This window comes from Pygocentrus nattereri, chromosome 5 (genome assembly GCF_015220715.1).
Source record: "Pygocentrus nattereri isolate fPygNat1 chromosome 5, fPygNat1.pri, whole genome shotgun sequence".
Classification (NCBI taxonomy): domain Eukaryota; kingdom Metazoa; phylum Chordata; class Actinopteri; order Characiformes; family Serrasalmidae; genus Pygocentrus; species Pygocentrus nattereri.
The window spans coordinates 41,323,756-41,343,408 of record NC_051215.1 but is presented as its reverse complement, the minus strand read 5'-3'; the positions used below and the strand labels follow the sequence as shown (position 1 = coordinate 41,343,408).

General features: G+C 39.5%; 1 protein-coding gene across 4 annotated transcripts in view; it reads right to left on the bottom strand.

Moving 5' to 3' along the window:
- Nucleotides 1-19,653, bottom strand: part of vcla (vinculin a) — a 61,031-nt gene that overhangs the window by 19,834 nt on the left and 21,544 nt on the right. For 2 of the 4 annotated variants that reach the window (XM_017696542.2, XM_017696544.2), the window contains exons 3-8: nt 17,332-17,482; nt 14,704-14,812; nt 13,004-13,126; nt 11,007-11,167; nt 1,638-1,731; nt 924-1,071 (exon numbers count right to left, since the gene is read on the bottom strand). In XM_017696542.2, coding sequence (XP_017552031.1) covers nt 924-1,071; nt 1,638-1,731; nt 11,007-11,167; nt 13,004-13,126; nt 14,704-14,812; nt 17,332-17,482 — 786 coding nt within the window. The remainder of the gene's footprint in view (nt 1-923; nt 1,072-1,637; nt 1,732-11,006; nt 11,168-13,003; nt 13,127-14,703; nt 14,813-17,331; nt 17,483-19,653) is intronic. The other 2 variants (XM_017696543.2, XM_017696545.2) reach the window with 1 other exon arrangement.

Sequence of the window (19,653 nt, the reverse complement as noted above, 5' to 3'; positions counted from 1 at the left end):
TCCTACAAGGGATGTGCAAAATGTGCAAGTCATGTAAGTACAACCAACCGCATTAAGATACATAATGATATGCAAGATTCTGCAATTTATTTTACGTACAGTACTGAGCAACAGTAAGAGACGGTCGATGGTAAAATGATCTTTACATATAGGTTTTTTCATTTTTCAGCATCAGGACAAAAAAAACAACAAAAAAAACAGAAAACATATTTAACAGAAAATTATACCAAAGCCTCAAGAACTAAAAATAATTTCACCTTTTTATGTGAATTTCACATTTTGAAAAATAACACAGCATTTTTATCTTGTATGGACTGGACCTTCAAATCTTAGACAATTATAGGACCTCCTCTGATAAAACTAAAACTAATCCAGTTCGAATAGGTCTATATATGCCTGGTTTCAAAAGCTGGAGAAATTATATGAGGTGTAACACCACATGCAAAACCAGCCACCAATGTGGAATATCTCCACCCACAATCCTCCCATGTGTGGTGTGATCCTCCCTCAAGGGAGATATCTCTGTGTTTTTGATGCACACAGTCCATAAACTGCATGTTTAGGCCTACGCATAAGTATTATGCCTAAAATGGGTCTGATTTGTGTCTGAAACTGGCACGAAACATTTCGTTCAAGCCTCCTGAAGCTTAAAGGACATTCTGTGTTATCACAAATTTTTGCCAGACCACAAAAGCAGAACACAGAATCTTTGCATTGAAAATCTTTGTTACGTGGAGACATGACTGTCTGAAGATGTTGTTACTTCTGTTATGATGTGTGTTACACAGAATATGCTTCATAAAATGCTGTCTGATCATGTGCAGTCAGTGATACAATGTCTCTGTATGAAGGCTGGTGAGCTCTATCTCTAAGAGATTTGTGTAGAGATCTGATTCTCCTGTGTGTCCACTGCAGAGCCATACCTGGCACGCACGTCTGACACCTGATCCGTCATCTGGCCCAAAGTCTTGGCCGTTCCCAGGATCTCCCTACGCTCCTTTCCCGCACACAGCTCGCCCACTTTCCCCGCCTCATCCAGAATCTGGCGCAGAGCTTGCTCGCCTGCAGCCCCTGCACAAACACATCCACAGCACTCAAACCCCATCATACACTGTCCACCAAGGTGTGGATTTCCTGGATGTATTAATTCTATTACCTATACTTTATGCAGAAACACAGTTACCACTGATGTTCACAGGGAAGTTAGCAAAAATTTTCAAATTTCTTTATAATGAGTATTGCATTATGACAAAGTATGAATGACATATAAAAATCATCCAGTGTACTGTGCAGGTAGGAAAATAAAGATGGCATTAAACTGCTTGACAGTTTACTTTATTACCTTCCATGTAAAGACTGATAGCAGATAGCAGATACCATACCATATTTACTTTGCTTTTTCAGAATATACAATATTTCAGCCAGTATGGTATGATTATATATATATATATATATATATATATATATATATGTAGTAATGGATGATGTTGAGTTGACATCTCAGTAAACTTATTCCCGGTAACATGTTTCCCTGTTCTAGTTTGAGAAGCACTTGTTTAATCCACATTACTCCTAAGCTCCCAGGGTCACTTCATCCTCCAGCAGAAAGGCTTTTGTGTTTTGCCATGCTTGGTTACCTGGTAGGCCGTTAGGATCTTTGAGCCAGCCTTTAGCCAGATTCATCTTTGACTCAATCAGTGCCAGCGCTCTCTTCATAGCCTCTGTGTCCTTCAGAGACAGAAAGAGACAGAACAGAGGGAGAGAGAGAGGGAGAGAGAGAGAAGGTGAGAGAACAGAGATAATAGAGAGGCGACAGAGAGAGAGAGAGAGAGAGAGAGAGAGAGAGAGAGAACAGAGAGAGAGAGGTTGAGAGAAACAGAAAGAACAGAAAGGTAGAGAGAGAGAGAGAGAGAGAAGGTGAGAGAACAGAGGATAGAGAGGCAAGGAGAGAGGGGTGAGAGAGAGAGAAGGTGAGAGAAACAGAATAATAGGCAAGGAGAGGGGAGAGACAAAGACAGACAAAGTGAACAAGAGAGAGAGAAAACAGAACAGAAAGGTAGAGAAAAGGGGGTGAGAAAGAGAAAAAGAGAGAGAAAGACAGACAGTGAGAAAGAAGTCCATGCAAGAAAGACAGAGAGAGTGAGATAGAAAGAGAAAGAGTGAGAAATGAAGAGAATGAAGAGAAGGAGAGGTGCGAGTGGAGACACAGAACATAAAGCTATCTTCAGGATAATTTATCAGCACTGATGAAATGCAGTCAGATCACAGCTTTAGTTGTTATTATGAAGCAGTTTGTGTGTGTGATGTTTCTTTCGTGGGAAAGATAATGCTGACAGGGAGGGGCTTTGCAGTGTGAGGTGACCCTCACAGACTGAAGGACAGAGAGCTAGCAAGCTACTTTACACACATGCACAACCTCTCTCACAAACACACACACACACACACACACACACACAGGTGGAGGGGGCCACATAATCACCACTTCACACTCCATTGCACCCACTCACACATTTAGAGGAAATTTCAAGCCTGTCTGGCTCGCAGCCTCTGGCTCTCTGTTCCCTGCTGCACTGAACAGTCTGAACCTTCAGCACATACAGGGATGCAGCGTGATTTCAACTGAAGCAACCAAATTTGCTTTTATTCAGATAGATGAAAGAGACAATGAAGGCGGTATGAGGCATCAGAAATCACAGTGATTTAGTTCAGTTATCCACTTACTGCGTATTGTGAACATATTTAACATACAATGCTAATTCAGGTTAGGCTTCACGCAAACTACATGCGTATGAAGTATTCATGGCAAATTTGTGATCAGTTCATTGATAGTCCATTACAACTACAGAATCATTTTGAGACATTCTTTAAAAACATTCATTAATGAGTGATGAACATATAATGTAACAGATAGAAAACATATTCGGTGATGTTTAGTGTTCACAACATGATCATAAAATAAGATCTGTTCAGAGAATAAACAGCCTATGATACTATGAACATATTAAGGCTGCTCAAGAGAGATTCAAAACACATCCAGGACTCTTCAATGTGTTTTCATCATTGATTTATCAATTTATATGACATTCATGGAAATGCCTACAGTACCTACTCATACATGAAGTATTCCTGTATTTCTGTAGCATTACAGAAAAGTTGCTTTATCGCTCTGGTGGAAGCTTTCGTCTATCCCTATTCTGCAATAACAGTGCATAGAGGTAACAGTGTTTCAGCGAAATCTCAGTGATGGTACGATGCTAATGGCTCAGTATCCAGCTGGAAATATTACATTTATATTGAGCTCACAATGTGAGCTTTAGTCAGGAATAAACTGAGCAGTGAGCTGCCAAACGTTTGTGTAATGTAATGGATGCAATTGAAATCTTTTGAATGCCATGTGCTTAGAGGAATGTGTATTTTCATTTATTCATAATCATAACATTAAGTTTACATTAAAAATCACGTTTTCATTTTATTACATTATACTCCCACTACTCACTGATGAACGCATTTAACTGAATGTATAAATAAAAAGGTTACGCAACTGTAATGGGGTGTTACTGTATATGTTAATGAATATGCCATGAATGCTGCGTGTAAAACATTACTCTAATTCATTTTTTACTATGTATACAGTTATTTATACAGTGATGAGTGACACTGTTCTCATACACAATATTACTGTTCTATTGCAGCAACTGGGGGTGAGCAAAACATAACTATCATAATATTTGAAGATGTTTTACAAAATACACAATACACCATGATTTTCATGTACACACGTGACATATGATAAGCTGGAACCGACAGAGCAGCAGTGCCACATTTTATAACATGGTAATTAAAACGAACTGCACATGTTTGAGCAGCTTTAAATTTGCTCTTTCAAACTTCAAAATTCAAACTCACAATCTCCTGGCGACAGAGTGAAATCTTATAAATCTATAATGTGCTCAGAAGCAATTTGTGATAATATTATACTGTCATACTGCCCACACGTTAGTGCTGCTCCCACTAATCAATGCTATTAATTATACTGGTAATAAAAATAATTGGCAACAAATTTTGTTATCTATTTGTTGGTTTGTTGACCTTTTTACCCCCCTTTTACCTCTAATCAACTGGAATGAAAGAGGGCAAAAGACGGAGATGGAGACTATAGTACTAAGATGGCAGAGACTATAGTACAAGTTTATGCATGAAAAAAAATTAGGAATCATCATCTAAAAAGCTGATTTCTGATCATCTTCTTCTTTTGGCTGCTCCCTTTAGGGTTCGCCACAGTGGATCATCTGCCTCCATCTTGCCCTATCCACTGCCTCCTCTACTTTTACACCAACCATCTCCATGTCCACCTTCACTACATCCATAAACCTTCTCTGAGGTCTACCTCTTCTCCTTCTACCCGGCAGCTCCATCTCCAACATTCTTTGCCTAATTTATCACTCCCAATGAAAATCTCAGCATCTTCATCTCCGCCACCTCCAGCTCAGCCTCCTGTCTTTTAGACAGAGCCACAGTCTCCAAACCATACATCATAGCAGGACGCACTACTGTCTTGTAAACCTTCCCTTTCACTCTCGCTGCTATCCTTCTGTCACACATCAGCCCTGACACCCGTCTCCACCCACTCCATCCTGCCTGCACCCTCTTCCTCACCTCTTTTCTACACTGTCCATTGCTCTGGATGGTTGACCCAAGATATTTGAAGCCATCCAGCTTTACGACCTCTACTCCTTGCATCTTCACCTTTCCACCTGCCTCCCTCTCATTCCCACGCATGTATTCCGTCTTGTCTGTACTGACCTTCATTCCTCTCCTCTCCAGTGCAAACCTCCACCTCTCCAGATTCTCTTCCACCTGCTCTCTACTCTCACCACAGATTACAATGTCATCTGCAAACATCATGGTCCATGGAGCCTCCTGCCTGACCTTATCTGTCAACCATAAAACTAAGGTCAGCTTATGATGGCAGTGTGACTTCTGTTTACAAGGATCTAGGGAGAAAATATATATGACAGAAATTCTCAAAAGTTCCCCAGGGTATGGAAGTCCAGAGAGGCAATGGGGTAGTTATAATTTTCTGCACTGCGATCTTGAGACCATGGCTTAATTGTTTTGTGATGTCAAGATAACAAAAGCTGTTTTCTTGAGGTCACAGCTTATTTTTTCTGTGATCTCAAGACAACAAAAGTTGTTTTCTCAAGATCGCAACTTATTTTGAGATTACAAGAGATTACAAGACAAGTAAGGTGTGATCTCGAGAAAACGACTTTGATTTTCTGGACTGATCATCTTGACATCATGGCTTTATTGTGTGGTGATCTTAATATAACAAAGGTTGTTTTTTCAAGATCAAAACTTATCTTGAGATAACAAGACAAGTAATTTGTGATCTTGAGAAAACCACTTTGATTTTCTGGACTGCTATCTTCACATCATGACTTAATTGTCTTGTAATCTTGAGATAACACACACACACACACACACACACACAAACATTTTCTAAGCCGCTTCTCCCTCATGGTCATGGCGGGGGGGTTCTTGAGATAACAGTCCAGAAAATTATAACTACCTCCTGGCCTCTCTGGACGTCTGTACCATGATGAGTAAACTGACATAACACTGTAGTCAAAAGTTGAAAACAGTTTGTCATTGTCTGTTTTTCAGCGAGTTCTGTTTTGGTTTAGCAAAATCATCTGAGATTAGCTCCATTTTTATCTAAACTGTGCAGCTAAATAACAGGTATTCACCGTGGTGCATTAATACACACAGATATGCTTGTCCTCACAGATATGGATATTTCTGATATTTCCAGCTATGGAAAGCAGGCTTTCTTTCTCTATGTTTTGGCATCCCACCCACACAAAAACGGTTTATTAGGACACTGAAAATGGAGCTTTTGGAAAAGGCTCTCCAGAGTGGAGATTTTATAAACTCTCTTTTCTGTATTTTCATGTAGACGGATGTTTTTGAAAATGTTAATATGCATTATTATTACTGCCTCACAAGTGGCGGAAGAATCAAACTACTTCCGTAAAAGGACTTGTACTGCCACGTAAGATCTGTCCATGCTTTGTTCCTTTATTGTTTCTGTTTTTTTATCGTTTCTCCTTTCACACTGGGTAAGACAGCACATTTGAGGGCAATGCAGAAGGCACGTTGTGGCACTGCTCATCTTGAGAAACATATGATTTAGAAGAGAAGGTAGGTGTTATATCTGAATGACATAAAATATCTTGTTACTGACCGACTGCTGGCTGGATTTTTCCCTGATTTATTGATTATTCAATAAATCATATAATTAACCGATTAATCTGTTATGGAAATCATCATTAATGGCGGCTCTACTGAGCATTACAAACCTCATAACATTTTATTTCACAAAACAGCAGCATCCTTATTTTTACGCCATGTAAAGTTTCTTTTGTGTCATTTTAAAAGAAGAAAATGAAACAAAACAAGCTGTGCTAGGTTTGTAACGATGTAGCCTATAGTATTAGTACTCAGGAAGTTTGTGTATTCATGAAATTCATAAAATTTTACAACCTAGCAGTATTCTCTAGCAGTACAACCTAGCACTATTCTCACTTTAATTCATTCTTAGGTGCGGTTAAAAATTGAACATGGCCTGTAACGAGGGCATGAGCCCTAACCAGCAATTCCTCAATCTGCACCTGCCCCCTCTGGTCTGGTGTGATGCCCCCCTGAAACAGTCTATGTGCGTCCCACACAGAACTGCAAGCCAATGTTCAAAACAGTAAAAGAGCAAGAAGGCCTTTCTGCAAAGTAAAATGTGATGTGTGCCAAAATTCTCAACCAAACTGATAAAGCAAAAGGTGTGATGAGAACACATGAGCCTTCATTCGGCAAGAATGAATTTCATCCAGCCCCTCCATCTCCACCAGCTTCTTTTCCCTGTATCCAGTAGCAGCTGCATTCAAACCCTCAAAAGAAATGAGATCAGATTATTTGTTAGCTGATGAGTCATTTCCGTTAGTCTGCATTATTAGCTGGAGTCAGCTTGGAGTTGGGTTGCGTTTGGGAACTGCACAATCCAGTGTGATGCCTTATTAAGCATTAATACCAAAACACTTATGAATCAGCACTGCTTCAGTAACACACAGCCACCGGCAGGCAGTTACACTAAACACTCAAAACAGGGTGCTGATAATGTAGCTCTGGAACTAATGAGCCAGTCTTTTGCTTTATAAGGCAATCTGATGTGCAGTCTGCTTTCAACCACCCACATACACACACACAGTGTTTTCTGTATAAACCTAGCGTGGTGTTTAGAAGAAGGCACCCGATCAATTCTTTATGATGTGATCAGAGGACGCTTTGAACACTCACTCAGTGAATATGCAATGAGCTTCTGCTACAACCTGCTGACAAACACGACTGTCTACCTTTTCCAATTACTACGAGCAATGTGTGAGCAATAGGAAGCATCCAGTCTAGCACGCAGGCTGAAAACAGATGGAGACTAAAGCAGCTAGTAAAGATGCTATTAACTGCCTAAAATGTCCTTTTTCCAGGGAATCTAAAGTTACTCACAGATTGGTAGCAATGCCATATTTTCTTTGGCCACTTAGAATACACAGTATTATGCAGTTACTATAAACTAGTAGTTTCCTAGTACTAGCACTAGTAGGCTCTATATAATTCTCTTTTGATACATAGACTGTTCTAGAAGTACAGACAATACCCATGATATGCTCAGAAATGCACAATGCCATAATTTCTCGCAATACTGAGTAGGTATGCAAGATCAGAATTGGTCAAGATTTTAATTGGCTGTTTTTTCACTCCAAACACATCATCAGCTTGTTATCATTGTTATGTTATTTTTGGCTGATCTGTGTTGCAATTTTATGAAGTAAAAGTGTGAGTTAGATACACTCACTCTGGTTTCGAATTATGCTGCTACAACTGTACCAAACTGTCATAGTATTATTATGCAGGACTCACTGCTAGTCACCTCTTAAGTTAGATGTAGTGCTTTGTTATGATTCATTTAATTAGGCAACTTATTTTTCATTAAAAAATGTAAAAGCCATTTTGGCCCATAGACCAATTAACACTATACAAGTCAAAAAGCTAGCTAATAAAAATGTCCGGAAATGTGTTAGACCACATAAAGTTAAATAGGCTAAAAAATATTCCTCTACTGAAGGAAGATTGCTGGTTTGATCCCTTGTGATGCCACAGCCATCCGTGGCCAGAAACCCAAGAAAGCACAATTAGCCTCGCTCGTTCAGGGTGGGTACGATGGCCCTCCCTCTCCCCCATCTCTGCCAGCCAAGTGATTGGGAAGCCAATACAGACATCTGTTAGCTGACATAACAGAACTGGTAGTTTTTCTGTGCTTCCCCAAGCACAGTGAGCTGTCCAACGACATTGCGTAACTGGCACCAAGATGCAGTCTTGTAGGAAGCATGTGCTAGTCTCAGCCTCAGACGCCCCGCCCACATAGGAATGAAGTGTCTGATACCTTCTGAGCACATAGCTGGCCACACTGGAATTCTGTAAGTTAGATTCTGATTTCAAGCTGCATTTTTTTTCATTCAAACAGAAAATAAAGTTTTGCTAAATTCTAGACAGCAATAGTGAAGAATTGCCAGCACTGGAAGATATATATCTGAGATTTTTACAATAGCCTCTTCCTTCACGCCATGCCTAAACTGTGATTGGTCGGTTTGCATGTCAGGCCATCTTCCAGAAAAGGTAGGTGATTCTTGGCCACGTAATGCAGTGAAAAGCAACAGACTCTCAAGCCAGACGTCTGCTTGCTGGCAGAGAAACTAGCCTTCACCCTCCAAGATTGGTAGCATTGTGTGATAGGATAGGGGAGACCTAGACAGTGGGTGGAACCGGCCATGACTACAACTGTGGAAAAAAACGGTTAAAATCCAGAAACAAGCCCACTGGACAATTTTCTCAGACCTGGAATTGGGCTTTAAAATCCATGATTGGTGCATACTGATAACATACTGTGATATTGCCTTGCGCTTTTACAGGGTGACCAAAGGCTTGGGATTGTTAATTTAATTGTTCTTGAACAAATGTGAAGGCGTCTATCTGGGCAAAACAAGTCTGTAATTTTACACATTAGACAGCACGATAAATGATAAAACATTGTGGGCATTCCCTGACCTTTTCTCCATGATTTTTATTTTTGGGCTGGTCAAGGTCCAGATTTAAAGCCTTCAGAGAATATTTGGTCTAATATTATATTATATTATATATCGATCTAATATAATCTATCAATGCTCCATAGAACAACACTGTCTCTTCTTTCTGTAACAGGTTGTCTGCATATTACAAGCTTTCAACATTTATAGAAATCAAAGGGAAAAGCTCTCCCATACTAAGTTACTGAATCTATTTGTGGAATTACTAATTGTTCAGACGATTAAAAATGTAATGTTTTGCCTTTTGGGCTTAATGTATGTGTTGTATTGATGGCTGTTTGTGCAGGCTGGTGAAAACTCATCAATCCAGCTTTCAATGAGCTAATCAGCGTTCAATCATAGGCCACAGAGGAGGATGCAGCTGAGACCTAGGGAGTTTCACTCATGAAAACAATACCAAAAAGACCATAATATATCATTATCTTTGTATATAGGTAGGCTTTATATATTTATGTATATATGTATGTATATACTGGCTTTTTACCATTCAAATTGTCACACAGAACAGGCATCAAAAAAGACTTGCTGTGTTAGATAAGTGCTAGGAGAGCAGGCTGATCAGGAAAAACAGCATTCATTTGGGGTAAAGCTACACAGGCAGAATGAATTAATATAACAGATTCAGACGGAGAACAAGAGCTACACTGCCATTCACTTACAGAAACAAGTCAGTAAAGTGTAACGATAAGTTATGAGAAGACAAGACAAAAGAGTGAATGGATTAAAAAGAGAGACAGGGTACCAGTGAGGCTCAACGAGAGACAGCAGTGGACAGAGTGTTAAAGGAAGAAAAACATGGAACAATGTAATCATGGCATTCAAAAAGGCGAGGTATATGAAAAGCACAGAGATAGACAGATAAGTCCTGCCTGTTATCTCGCCCCCTTTAGGCTGCTTTTCTGAACTACAGAGCAACCATCCTCCACAGACACCAACATACAGTATGTTGACTGTGTCTGACATACGCTACAACCCACACAATGAATGCAATAAGGACAATCACATGTCCTACGTTATACAGACACACCACACGCACACACACACGCACAGTATGCAACAGCATGAAAGACTTGTCTGCCACATGCTAGAGCATTACAGTGGGAAAGAGGAAGCCTTACCTTCTACAAGGAGGAAAAGAACGGAAGAGTACAGAAAAGAAAGAGAACAAAAAGAAAGAAAATCCTGTGTTTACAGAAGGTTACATCAGGGTCAACAGAAAATCAGACGTGACAGAACAAATTAATACATGCTTCGGAAAAAAGTGTTCAGTGTAGAAAGTATGAGGAATAACCATGCTGAGGAGAAGGGAAGGTACAAACACAGCAAGTAATGAAATAGCTTTTATGTCCTCTAACTTAATTTGCACTTCTCTACCACATGACACATTTTGGCCATTAGTAATTTTCAGGCATTTTCCCCATGCAATAAACACTTGCATGTATGATCTGGAAGTGACTCCCAAGTGTTCAGACAGCATTTATTTATCATATAGCTGCAGCATTTTGACCCAGACCGTGAAATGGGAAATATGCGTGATAATCACGTTTGCAATTATAGCCATATTGATGCACCCTAGCAATGAACAAGCACTCTCCTACTTTATATACACTCTGCTTGAAGGAACTTAGTGTGTGACGATGATGAATAGAAGGAAAAAAAGAACAGAACGGCAGAGAGAGATGGTGGCTGTGTCAAGCCAAGGTGGTGCGGTGTATGTCATCATCCTGCTCACACTGTGCACTTTTTGGTCTACAGTATTCTTGCCTATTTGTATAATGAGAACATATCTGAAATGAATTGAAATGAGTGAAATACTTTGTTAGCCCAGGCATCCTCATCCCAGGAGGTGAGCTGCAGCACTCGGATGATTTCATTGATCTCAGCGCTCATCTTCTCGAAGGTGTAGTTCCTGTTCTTCAGAGCCTCCTCCACACCTTGGCTCTTGGCACACTTGGTGGTCACAAAAATTTTTATAGCTGAGGAATGGCAAAATAGCATTCAGCATTAAAAAATGTGCACAAAATCAGTAGTTTGTGTAGGAAAGGGATGGGTTCTAATGATCTACTGCAGTTTTAACCCAGTGATCATAACATTTCAAACCTGAATTATTCCAGTAGTGTACAATTACTGTCATTTAAATAGAAGTCTATGGCTGCTACATTCTCCACATATGTGCCAGGACAATGCAAGCGCAATATACAGTGTGTGTTCGGGAACCTGCTTGTTTTTAAAACCCATGGCAGAGAGAGTTGATTTTTTTCATGATTTGCGATATAAAATAAAAATCTTCCAATATAGTACAGAAGAGCAGGACAAACTCTAACATATGTTGAAGTGCAATGTGAACGTTTTTTGTAGTTTTTGTAGTTAAACAGATTCAAGAAGGACAGGGCAATACTTAACATCATTAGGGTGATAGTATGTCATAATACGCTTTTCTGAGCATATTGAGGATATTGACAGTACTTAATAGCTGCGTGTTTGATTACAAAGAGAGCATATGTTGAATATAAATCATAGTGTGACATATTGAACATTAATCATTGGATGCATAGTGTTTGATTGTATTTTTTAAAAATGTGGAAGCACTTTTTCTGATGCAACTTGTCCAATATCAGAAAAAATACATACATTGTGACATATTGAATTGCATGAAAACTTCTTAAAGTATCACGATATTACAATTTTGCCATATTGCCCTGTTCTAGGTCCAAGCAGAACATGCTTTTAGTTATCTTCTCATGTTCCTACAGCAATCACATCTGCAAATTTCTACAGCAAATGAGAGCTGTTTCTCGATTCATCCTGAACAATGTTAAGACCTTGAAAGTGAATTCTTTCATCTTAAATGTTTTTTTGATCTGAGCTGTGTGTGTAAGTCACAGAATTCACTCCTATACCATTTTATTTGCAGTGTATATATATATATTATATATATTAAAAATGGGCTACCCAAAGTATTATGAGAGCAATCCACCCATTTTTTTAGGAAGTTCTCATGAACATTATGAGCAAAAATGTACTATAGATGTCATATAGTCAAGCTAATGTTTTCTCTTCTACATTGTGGGTAAAAATAAATATGTCGGATACATATTGGATACATCTCTTTTCACTAATCATATTTATTTTGATGCATATTATTTTATGTATTTAGGTTGGAAAGCTTGTGTAGTTCAAACAATACAGAACTGAATTGAATGAATTGTGTTTGCACTGAGTTACCAGACTGTTACAACTAGCCCCTCCACCTGTCACTACTACATCTGCTACAAATAACCCTGGTATGGGGTAAGTTTGAACATTTGCATGCACGTTACTGGATAAACTGTTTACAGATGATACACACTCAAACTAAAGTCTATTTTCATTTGTAGCAGAGATGTGTAGGTTTCCAATCTTGCTCAAATCACGTTGGGTTGGGCCCCACTCTCCTCTACCCACTGGGAAATTATTTCAATGTATTTTATTGCTTTTAAACATCTTCAGTATATTTTAACAATACTGCCATAACATTGTAAATGTCATAGATTTGGTCTCTAACAGAGACATATTTCACTGTTCTGTTTAAAGAGTCTATGTCAGGGGACCACTCAAGGTCACATTGCATTAAACTGTCATTTCAAAGCCTCTCCACTTTTTCTTATCAGACTCTCAGCTGCTGGTTAAAGCTGCAGATAAAGAGAAAGTGAGGGAAAAGCTCACTAAGCAGCAGCAACTAAATGACTGCAATTATCAATGTTGCCATATCAACTGCTGGTGCCTGACCACAGCATACAGCTCATCTCTGCTGCCGGCTCGCTCTCGCTCACCTGATATCAGCACAGGCAGCAGCTCCTTCACTGTGTTCATGGAGTTGATCAGCATCAGGCGGTGCTCCTGGTGTGTCAGCTCCTGCTGCCGCTCATCAATCATCTTGGCCATCTTTGTCATTCCTAACGATAACGAGGGGACGTCCATATATCAGTATGCAGACGACACAGGGATCAGAAGCTCTGGCTCTGACGGATCTCGAAATTATATTCATTTTAAACATCTGAAGTAGAGATGGCACCAGTGTGATACTCAGTATCAGTACTGAGCTGATATTAATGAAATATGCTGGACTGAATATTGGAACAACACAAAGAATTCAATGCAATTCTGTAACAAATCAAGGCTAAAATATCTCAGAATTACATTTAGAGCAATCCAACATAAAACAAAGTGAAGTAGATAACATGACAACAACAGCAGCCACATGTAGCCCAATGCAAACGTAAGAACAACTAGCCAAGTACTTATTGTACTTATTATAACATAACTAGGATTAGAAATACACTGACTTTGTACACACTTGCACTGTAAGTGAGAGTTTAGCTGCTGTTTTGTATAACTCATGCGTCATTACCAGGCAAAAGTCAGAGGCCACGCTTCATCTGATTAACTTCAAGACCGAACAGTAGAATAGTAGTAAAGTACAAGTTATTCATTTCTCAGTGTCAGGATAAGAAACAGAAAACATATATTTAAGAAAACATTACTCAGAAGCCTCAACAACAAACTATAAAATATTTTTTTGTACTTAATGTGCCCACACATGCCCTTTTTTCACAGCTTTCATTCTTTACAGAAGACTATTTTATGCAAGACTCTTTGTCCACACCTCCAAAGTTTAGTCTTAGAAGCTGGTTATATTTACTGCTTCTCAAGATCCAAGTAATCCCAAACACATTTAATGATGATGGGGTGGTCAGTCAGTTGTTCTGAGATCACCAGCAGCTTTACTGTCTGATTTGCAAATTTTCTTTTCTCTAAGGGCTTCTTGACAGATACACATCCTTTCAGCCCCATACTATTGAGTTTTCTTATGTTGGAAGGATGGACAGAAACAGCTGTAGAATTTTTCAGGTCTGAAGTAAGAGTGGAGCTTGATTTTCTCCTCTGTCTCAAAGATGGAAGCTTTAAGCACTGTTTATGTGAGGTTGACAGTTCTGGTGGTCTACCAGGTCTTGAACGGTTGTTGGGAGTCACATGTTCTCTGTTAATATTTTTTGCACTTAGGAAACTCTTTGTCTCACTTATTTGCCTTGACCTTCCTCTTCAATATGCTTGTGGATTAGTTTTTCTCTGCTAAAAAAATCTCCTGAAATATGACTATCTTGTACTTACTGGCTTACTAACTGGAAGGTAAATAAACGAAGGATGGTCTCTGAAGTTTCACAGTACTCTGTTTCTTCACATTTCTTCTATTTTCTCCGTAGGTGGCTGTTTGAAGTAGTTCACTTAAAAAATCACTTATTTGAAAGCTTAGTCACTTTTTAAGAAAGAATATCAGGAACTATCAGTTTCAACATCAGCATCAGGGGAAGATTTTTTTTTGTTGTGTTTATGCCATGAGAGGTAACTGGGAAACTACAGTAGTTTTAGCTGTCATAATACAGTGTAACTGCCATTCCCTTTCTCAAAGCAACATAATGAACAGAGTAGCTGGTCGAAGCAAAATAAATGAGAAAAGCAGGAATAAAAGCACCTGGTCCCAGGTTTTTAGTGTACGTGATTAAGTCCTCCATGGTCTCCACAACTTCTGCTACTGTCAGGTACTCCAAGATGCCTTTACAGACACGGATGACTTTACGCACCTGAAAAGAAAATCAGACATACTGTATTTCAGTGGAAGAGCACGCAGCAACATCCTAAAGTATTTCAGAGCAAAGCCCTCTCATTTCCCCTCTCAAAAACTACAGGAAAAGGCTTAAATAGGACTGGGACTGCAGACTTTATAAAAACTTATTTTGTCACTTTTCATGGATGCTTCATACGTTACCAGCCAGCCATAGAAACCCACTTATTCTGAATAAGGTTGTGTTTCCACATAGATACAAAATGAAAAGCCTCCTGGTCTTTTTCTAAAAACTATAAGTAACCATATTACCAGTATGTCCAAAGTATCAGTACCTCTCATTCAAGAGTGTAAAGGGTGTCAAAATAACCACAAGTGAATATGACTCTGATTCTCTTTTCTCTTTTGGAGAGTAAATGTTTGAGATAATGTGTTCATAGTGTGGCCACAGGGTTGGGGAGTTTTTATCAGTTCCGTATCTTGTCTTGTGATAGAGTCTTGTGACCAGCTGAAGCTGTTCTTCCACTTCTAAAGTAGCTAAGGCTGATAAAAGACACAATGTGCACTCAGCAGCGTTTGCCTGAGATCATGCGCTCAGGGTGAATTCTATTACACTGGCACAGCACACATGCAGCACACAGTGAGGATTAGGATAATACAGAGCCCAGCAAAACACGAATGCTGAGAGGACACATCCTCTTTCATTTTGCTCATATGTCTGATAAGTCACAAAACTTTAAATCCTATTAGGACAGGATAGGACAAGAGCTAAGGAAAGTCAGTGTTATAGCACTGCAGTAAGAGGCACTACTGTTGCGATTAAATAGTGCAAATAGGGTAAACCGATGATAAAAGTGTTATTTAATGGATTTAATGAGAGATGCTAGGAATAGTTATGAGGAGATTCTTCAGAATTCCCAACCCATTCAACTTGGTCAAATATTATTATTATTCTTCTTCTTATTATTATTATTACATACAGGTGGTGGTCCCAAACCTAAATTTAACATATTTTCTTTATAGTAAAGTTAAAATATTTAGATTTATCATGAATTTTTAAATAATAAAAAAAAATAAAAAAAGATCATCTGTTACATCACCGGACCATTATGAAGAACAAGACCCGGACTCACACTAATATTCCTTGTGTGCACCCAATTTCTGAAACAGCGGATAAACCTGAGCCCATGCAGTGTGAATCTTTCCAACTCACCAATGAGGAAAGACAGTGGCGTATGAAAGAATATCTTCGTCTGTATTGTGGTAAAGAGGGACATCGCATCCGTGAATGCCATGTCAGACCACAAAATTTGAAGGCGCCGACCCCTGGACAGGCTAATGTGGTGAGTATTCCCACAAAGGGGTTGGTCTCTAAATCTCTCATCATACCTGTTACTGTGTACTTTCAGACTTGTTCTCTTGTCATTGCAGCCCTAATTGATTTAGAATAAATCTCGCTTCTCTCAGCATGTGCGTCTGCCTCATCATCACTCCCCCGCATTACAATCCCCACAACAAACCACAGAAAAACACCACCATACTTCACAGTGTTGATGGGGTACTTTTCTGCATGGCTGTCTTTGTGTCTGCACCAAATTCATCTCTGGTGTTCATTGCCCAAAACCCCTATTTTGGTTTTCATCTGACCATAGAACGCGGTCCCACTGAAAGTTCCAATAACAGTGGGCAAACTGTAGGAGCTTGAGTTTATTGGTCCTTTACAGAGATGCTTTCTTCTGGCAACCCTCATAAATAATTTGTGGTTATATACGTGGTGTTTGATTGTAGTTTGGCAGACATTGTGACCCCCTAACTAATGTCTGCAATTTCCAATCTGTGATCTTTGGAGTTTCTTTGTCCATCCTTCCATACTTCTAACTGTTCATGGGGTCAGCATAAACATACATTCTCTTCCCAGCAGATTCTTAACATCTCCAGTTCTTAACTACTGCCACCATAGTGGGAATGGGCATTTTCAACTGTTTAGCTATTTTCCTGTAGGCATTTTTTTATTTGTGCAGCTCAACAACAGTTTGTTGAACATTACTGCTGTTTTCTCTGGTGTGTCTCATATAGATGGATGACACAGGCAATTTGAAGCAATTTGGCCTATGTTGCATGTCATATATATTCCCTGGTGAATCAAGAAGTCATGGCTGACCATTTAAGTGTTCCTAATCGCTCAAGTGAACTTTAAATTATTAAATATGAATGAGAATTCAGTACCTTAAATAATGGTTAAATTTTTATTTTTGAACGAAGGATCAAAAAGAATAAGTAATTAAGAACAAATGGTTTCTTATCATCCAATTCAGCCGTCGGTTGTGTTAACCTTTCACAGATTTGCAGTATTACCACAGTAATGGCAGTAGATGTTGGCAAAGGCTTTCAAGCAAGGAGTCAACTAAAAGCATTACTTCTGAATGACCTCACACAATTACTCAAAAACTTTAAAAGCCATCCATAACTCTTAATAATAGACAGACTGCTGTTTACACCTGAAAGTTCTAGTGCAAGCACAGCTCATTGGCTGCGTACCTCTGCCTCATCAAAGGTCAGCAGCAGGTCTGATGTGCCTGAGAGGATGCCACGGGAGCCATCGATGAGGTAATCTCGGGCAGGGACCGAGTACGGGTCTGTCTTCAGCATCCGAGCTGCTTCCACCAGCTTCGCACAGGCATTCTCCACTCTGAGAAACAGGAAGAGGGAGAGAGAGAGAGAGAGAGAGAGAGAGAGATGGAGAGGAAGGAAGAAAGGAAGGGGGAGAGGAAGTGAGAGGAAGAGTGAGAGGGAGAGGGGGAGAGCGAGAGGGAGAGGAAGAAAGAAAAAGAGAGAGGGGGGGAGAAGAAAGAAAGGGAGAAGAAGAGAGAGAGAGGGAGAGAGAGTTAGAGGAAGAAAGAAAGAGAGGGGGACAGGAAGAGAGAGGGAGAGAAAGGGGAGCAAGGGAGAGGAAGAAAGATAGAGAGGGAGGGGAAGAGAGAGGTAGAGAGAGCAAGAGAAAGGGAGAGAGAGGAGGGAGAGGGAGCAGAAGCAAGAAAGAGATAGGGAGAGTGAGAGAGGGAGAGAGAGAGACAGAGGGAGAGAGAGAGGGAGAGGAAGAGAGAGAGGAGGGAGGAAGAAAGAAAGAGAGAGAAAGGAAGGGAGAGAGAAAAAGAGAGAGAGAGCGAGAGAGAGAGAGAGAGAGGGGAGGGGATGGAGAGGAAGAGAAAGAGGGAGGGGGAGAGGAAGAAAGAAAAAGAGAGGAAGAGGAAGAGAGAGAGGAGGGAGGAAGAAAGAAAGAGAGAAAGGAAGGGAGAGGGGGGGCGGAGAGGAAGAAAAAGAGGGAGGGGGAGAGGAAGAAAGAAAGAGAGAGGGAGAGGAAGAGAGAGAGAGGGAGAGAGAGATTCTTCATTGTAATTCAGAGACAGTGACTGGTATCAAAATCAATAATGGAGGCCTGCAGACAAAAATTGGACAATTACATCATTTTTGTTGTTTGTACTTCAATATAGTGAGTTTGAAATAAAACAGGGACAAAAAGGTTAAAACAAATGGGAAGGCCACAGTGGAATGGTTTCAGGCATAAGACTAACTCATAAGACTAACAGATCAAGAACACTGTCCACAGTGTAGTCACAGAGGTGTTAAAGAGAAGAACACAGCATAACAAGATGCAACCCTCAAGGACAGAAAGATTAGGTTGCAGCTTGCTAAAAAGTGCATAAAAAGCTGGTTTGAATCTCAAGAGAAACAGCTGCAGCTGTGCTGCTGGCCAGTTGTGAGAGTCTGCTGGTTCATGGACACTGAATTGGGCAGATATGCTACACAAAAAACAGATGCATAATATTGAAAAAGTCTGGGTACATAATGCACATTTGCGATTTAATTGCAGAATTTAACACTTTTTAAAGATAAATAGAACATAAAATGTGACCCATGCAAATGTAAGGAACATTTTATATTATGGCACATTACAATGTTTTATTATTACCATAATTTTTGCATATTACATTCTAAGTGTCCTATACAGCACCCCAAAAGGATTCAAGTATTGTTACGATATTAAACTGGTACCAACAGAAGAACACTTTTTGGGGCTATTTAGGACCTTTAGAGCGTACTATGCAAAGATAATGCATTTTAAAAAAAGGTTCCACCCAGAACCATATACAACACATTTCAGAATCAATCCGAGGAACCATTTAATAATATGAATGGTTCTTTGAGTACTCATGCTTCTAGAGAGAACCAGTATCTTTACTAAACAACCCTTGAAGATCCACCTTTTTCAACAATCTATGGAACCTTTTCGAAAAGGTTTCTATATGGTACCAAAAAAAAGGGACTTCTATTGTTACAAACTGATTATATGACAATAGCAGAACTCCTTTTGATGCTATATAGAATCATATACAACACACTCTCCATCAATCTAAAGAACCACTTATGCATGCAAATACATTCAAGGTTCTATACAAAACACTGTCTTTACTAAACAACCCTTGACGAACACTCTTAATCGTGAACTGTATGCCTCTCAGTGATTTTGTGTGAAATCTGTGAAAACTGTGTTGTTGTCCAATTAGGATCTTAAGAGTAGAGGAAACCTGTCAATTCAGAATGTAAATGGAATGTAAGTGTAACAATTGGATTATGCCATTTTTAGTTATTGATATAATATTGAAATAAATAATAATAACTGCATTACCCAAAATCAGAAACTTTAGAGAATAAACCTGCCACGCCTGCTTCCTCAGTGTTGCTAGTGTGGCATCCTCATGCGTAGGTGGTAATGTATTAATAGATAAAGAAGCATGTCTCAGTTCCTTCCCCCACCCACAGAAAGGGCAGGGGTGGAATGATGACATATGTGTGCGCATG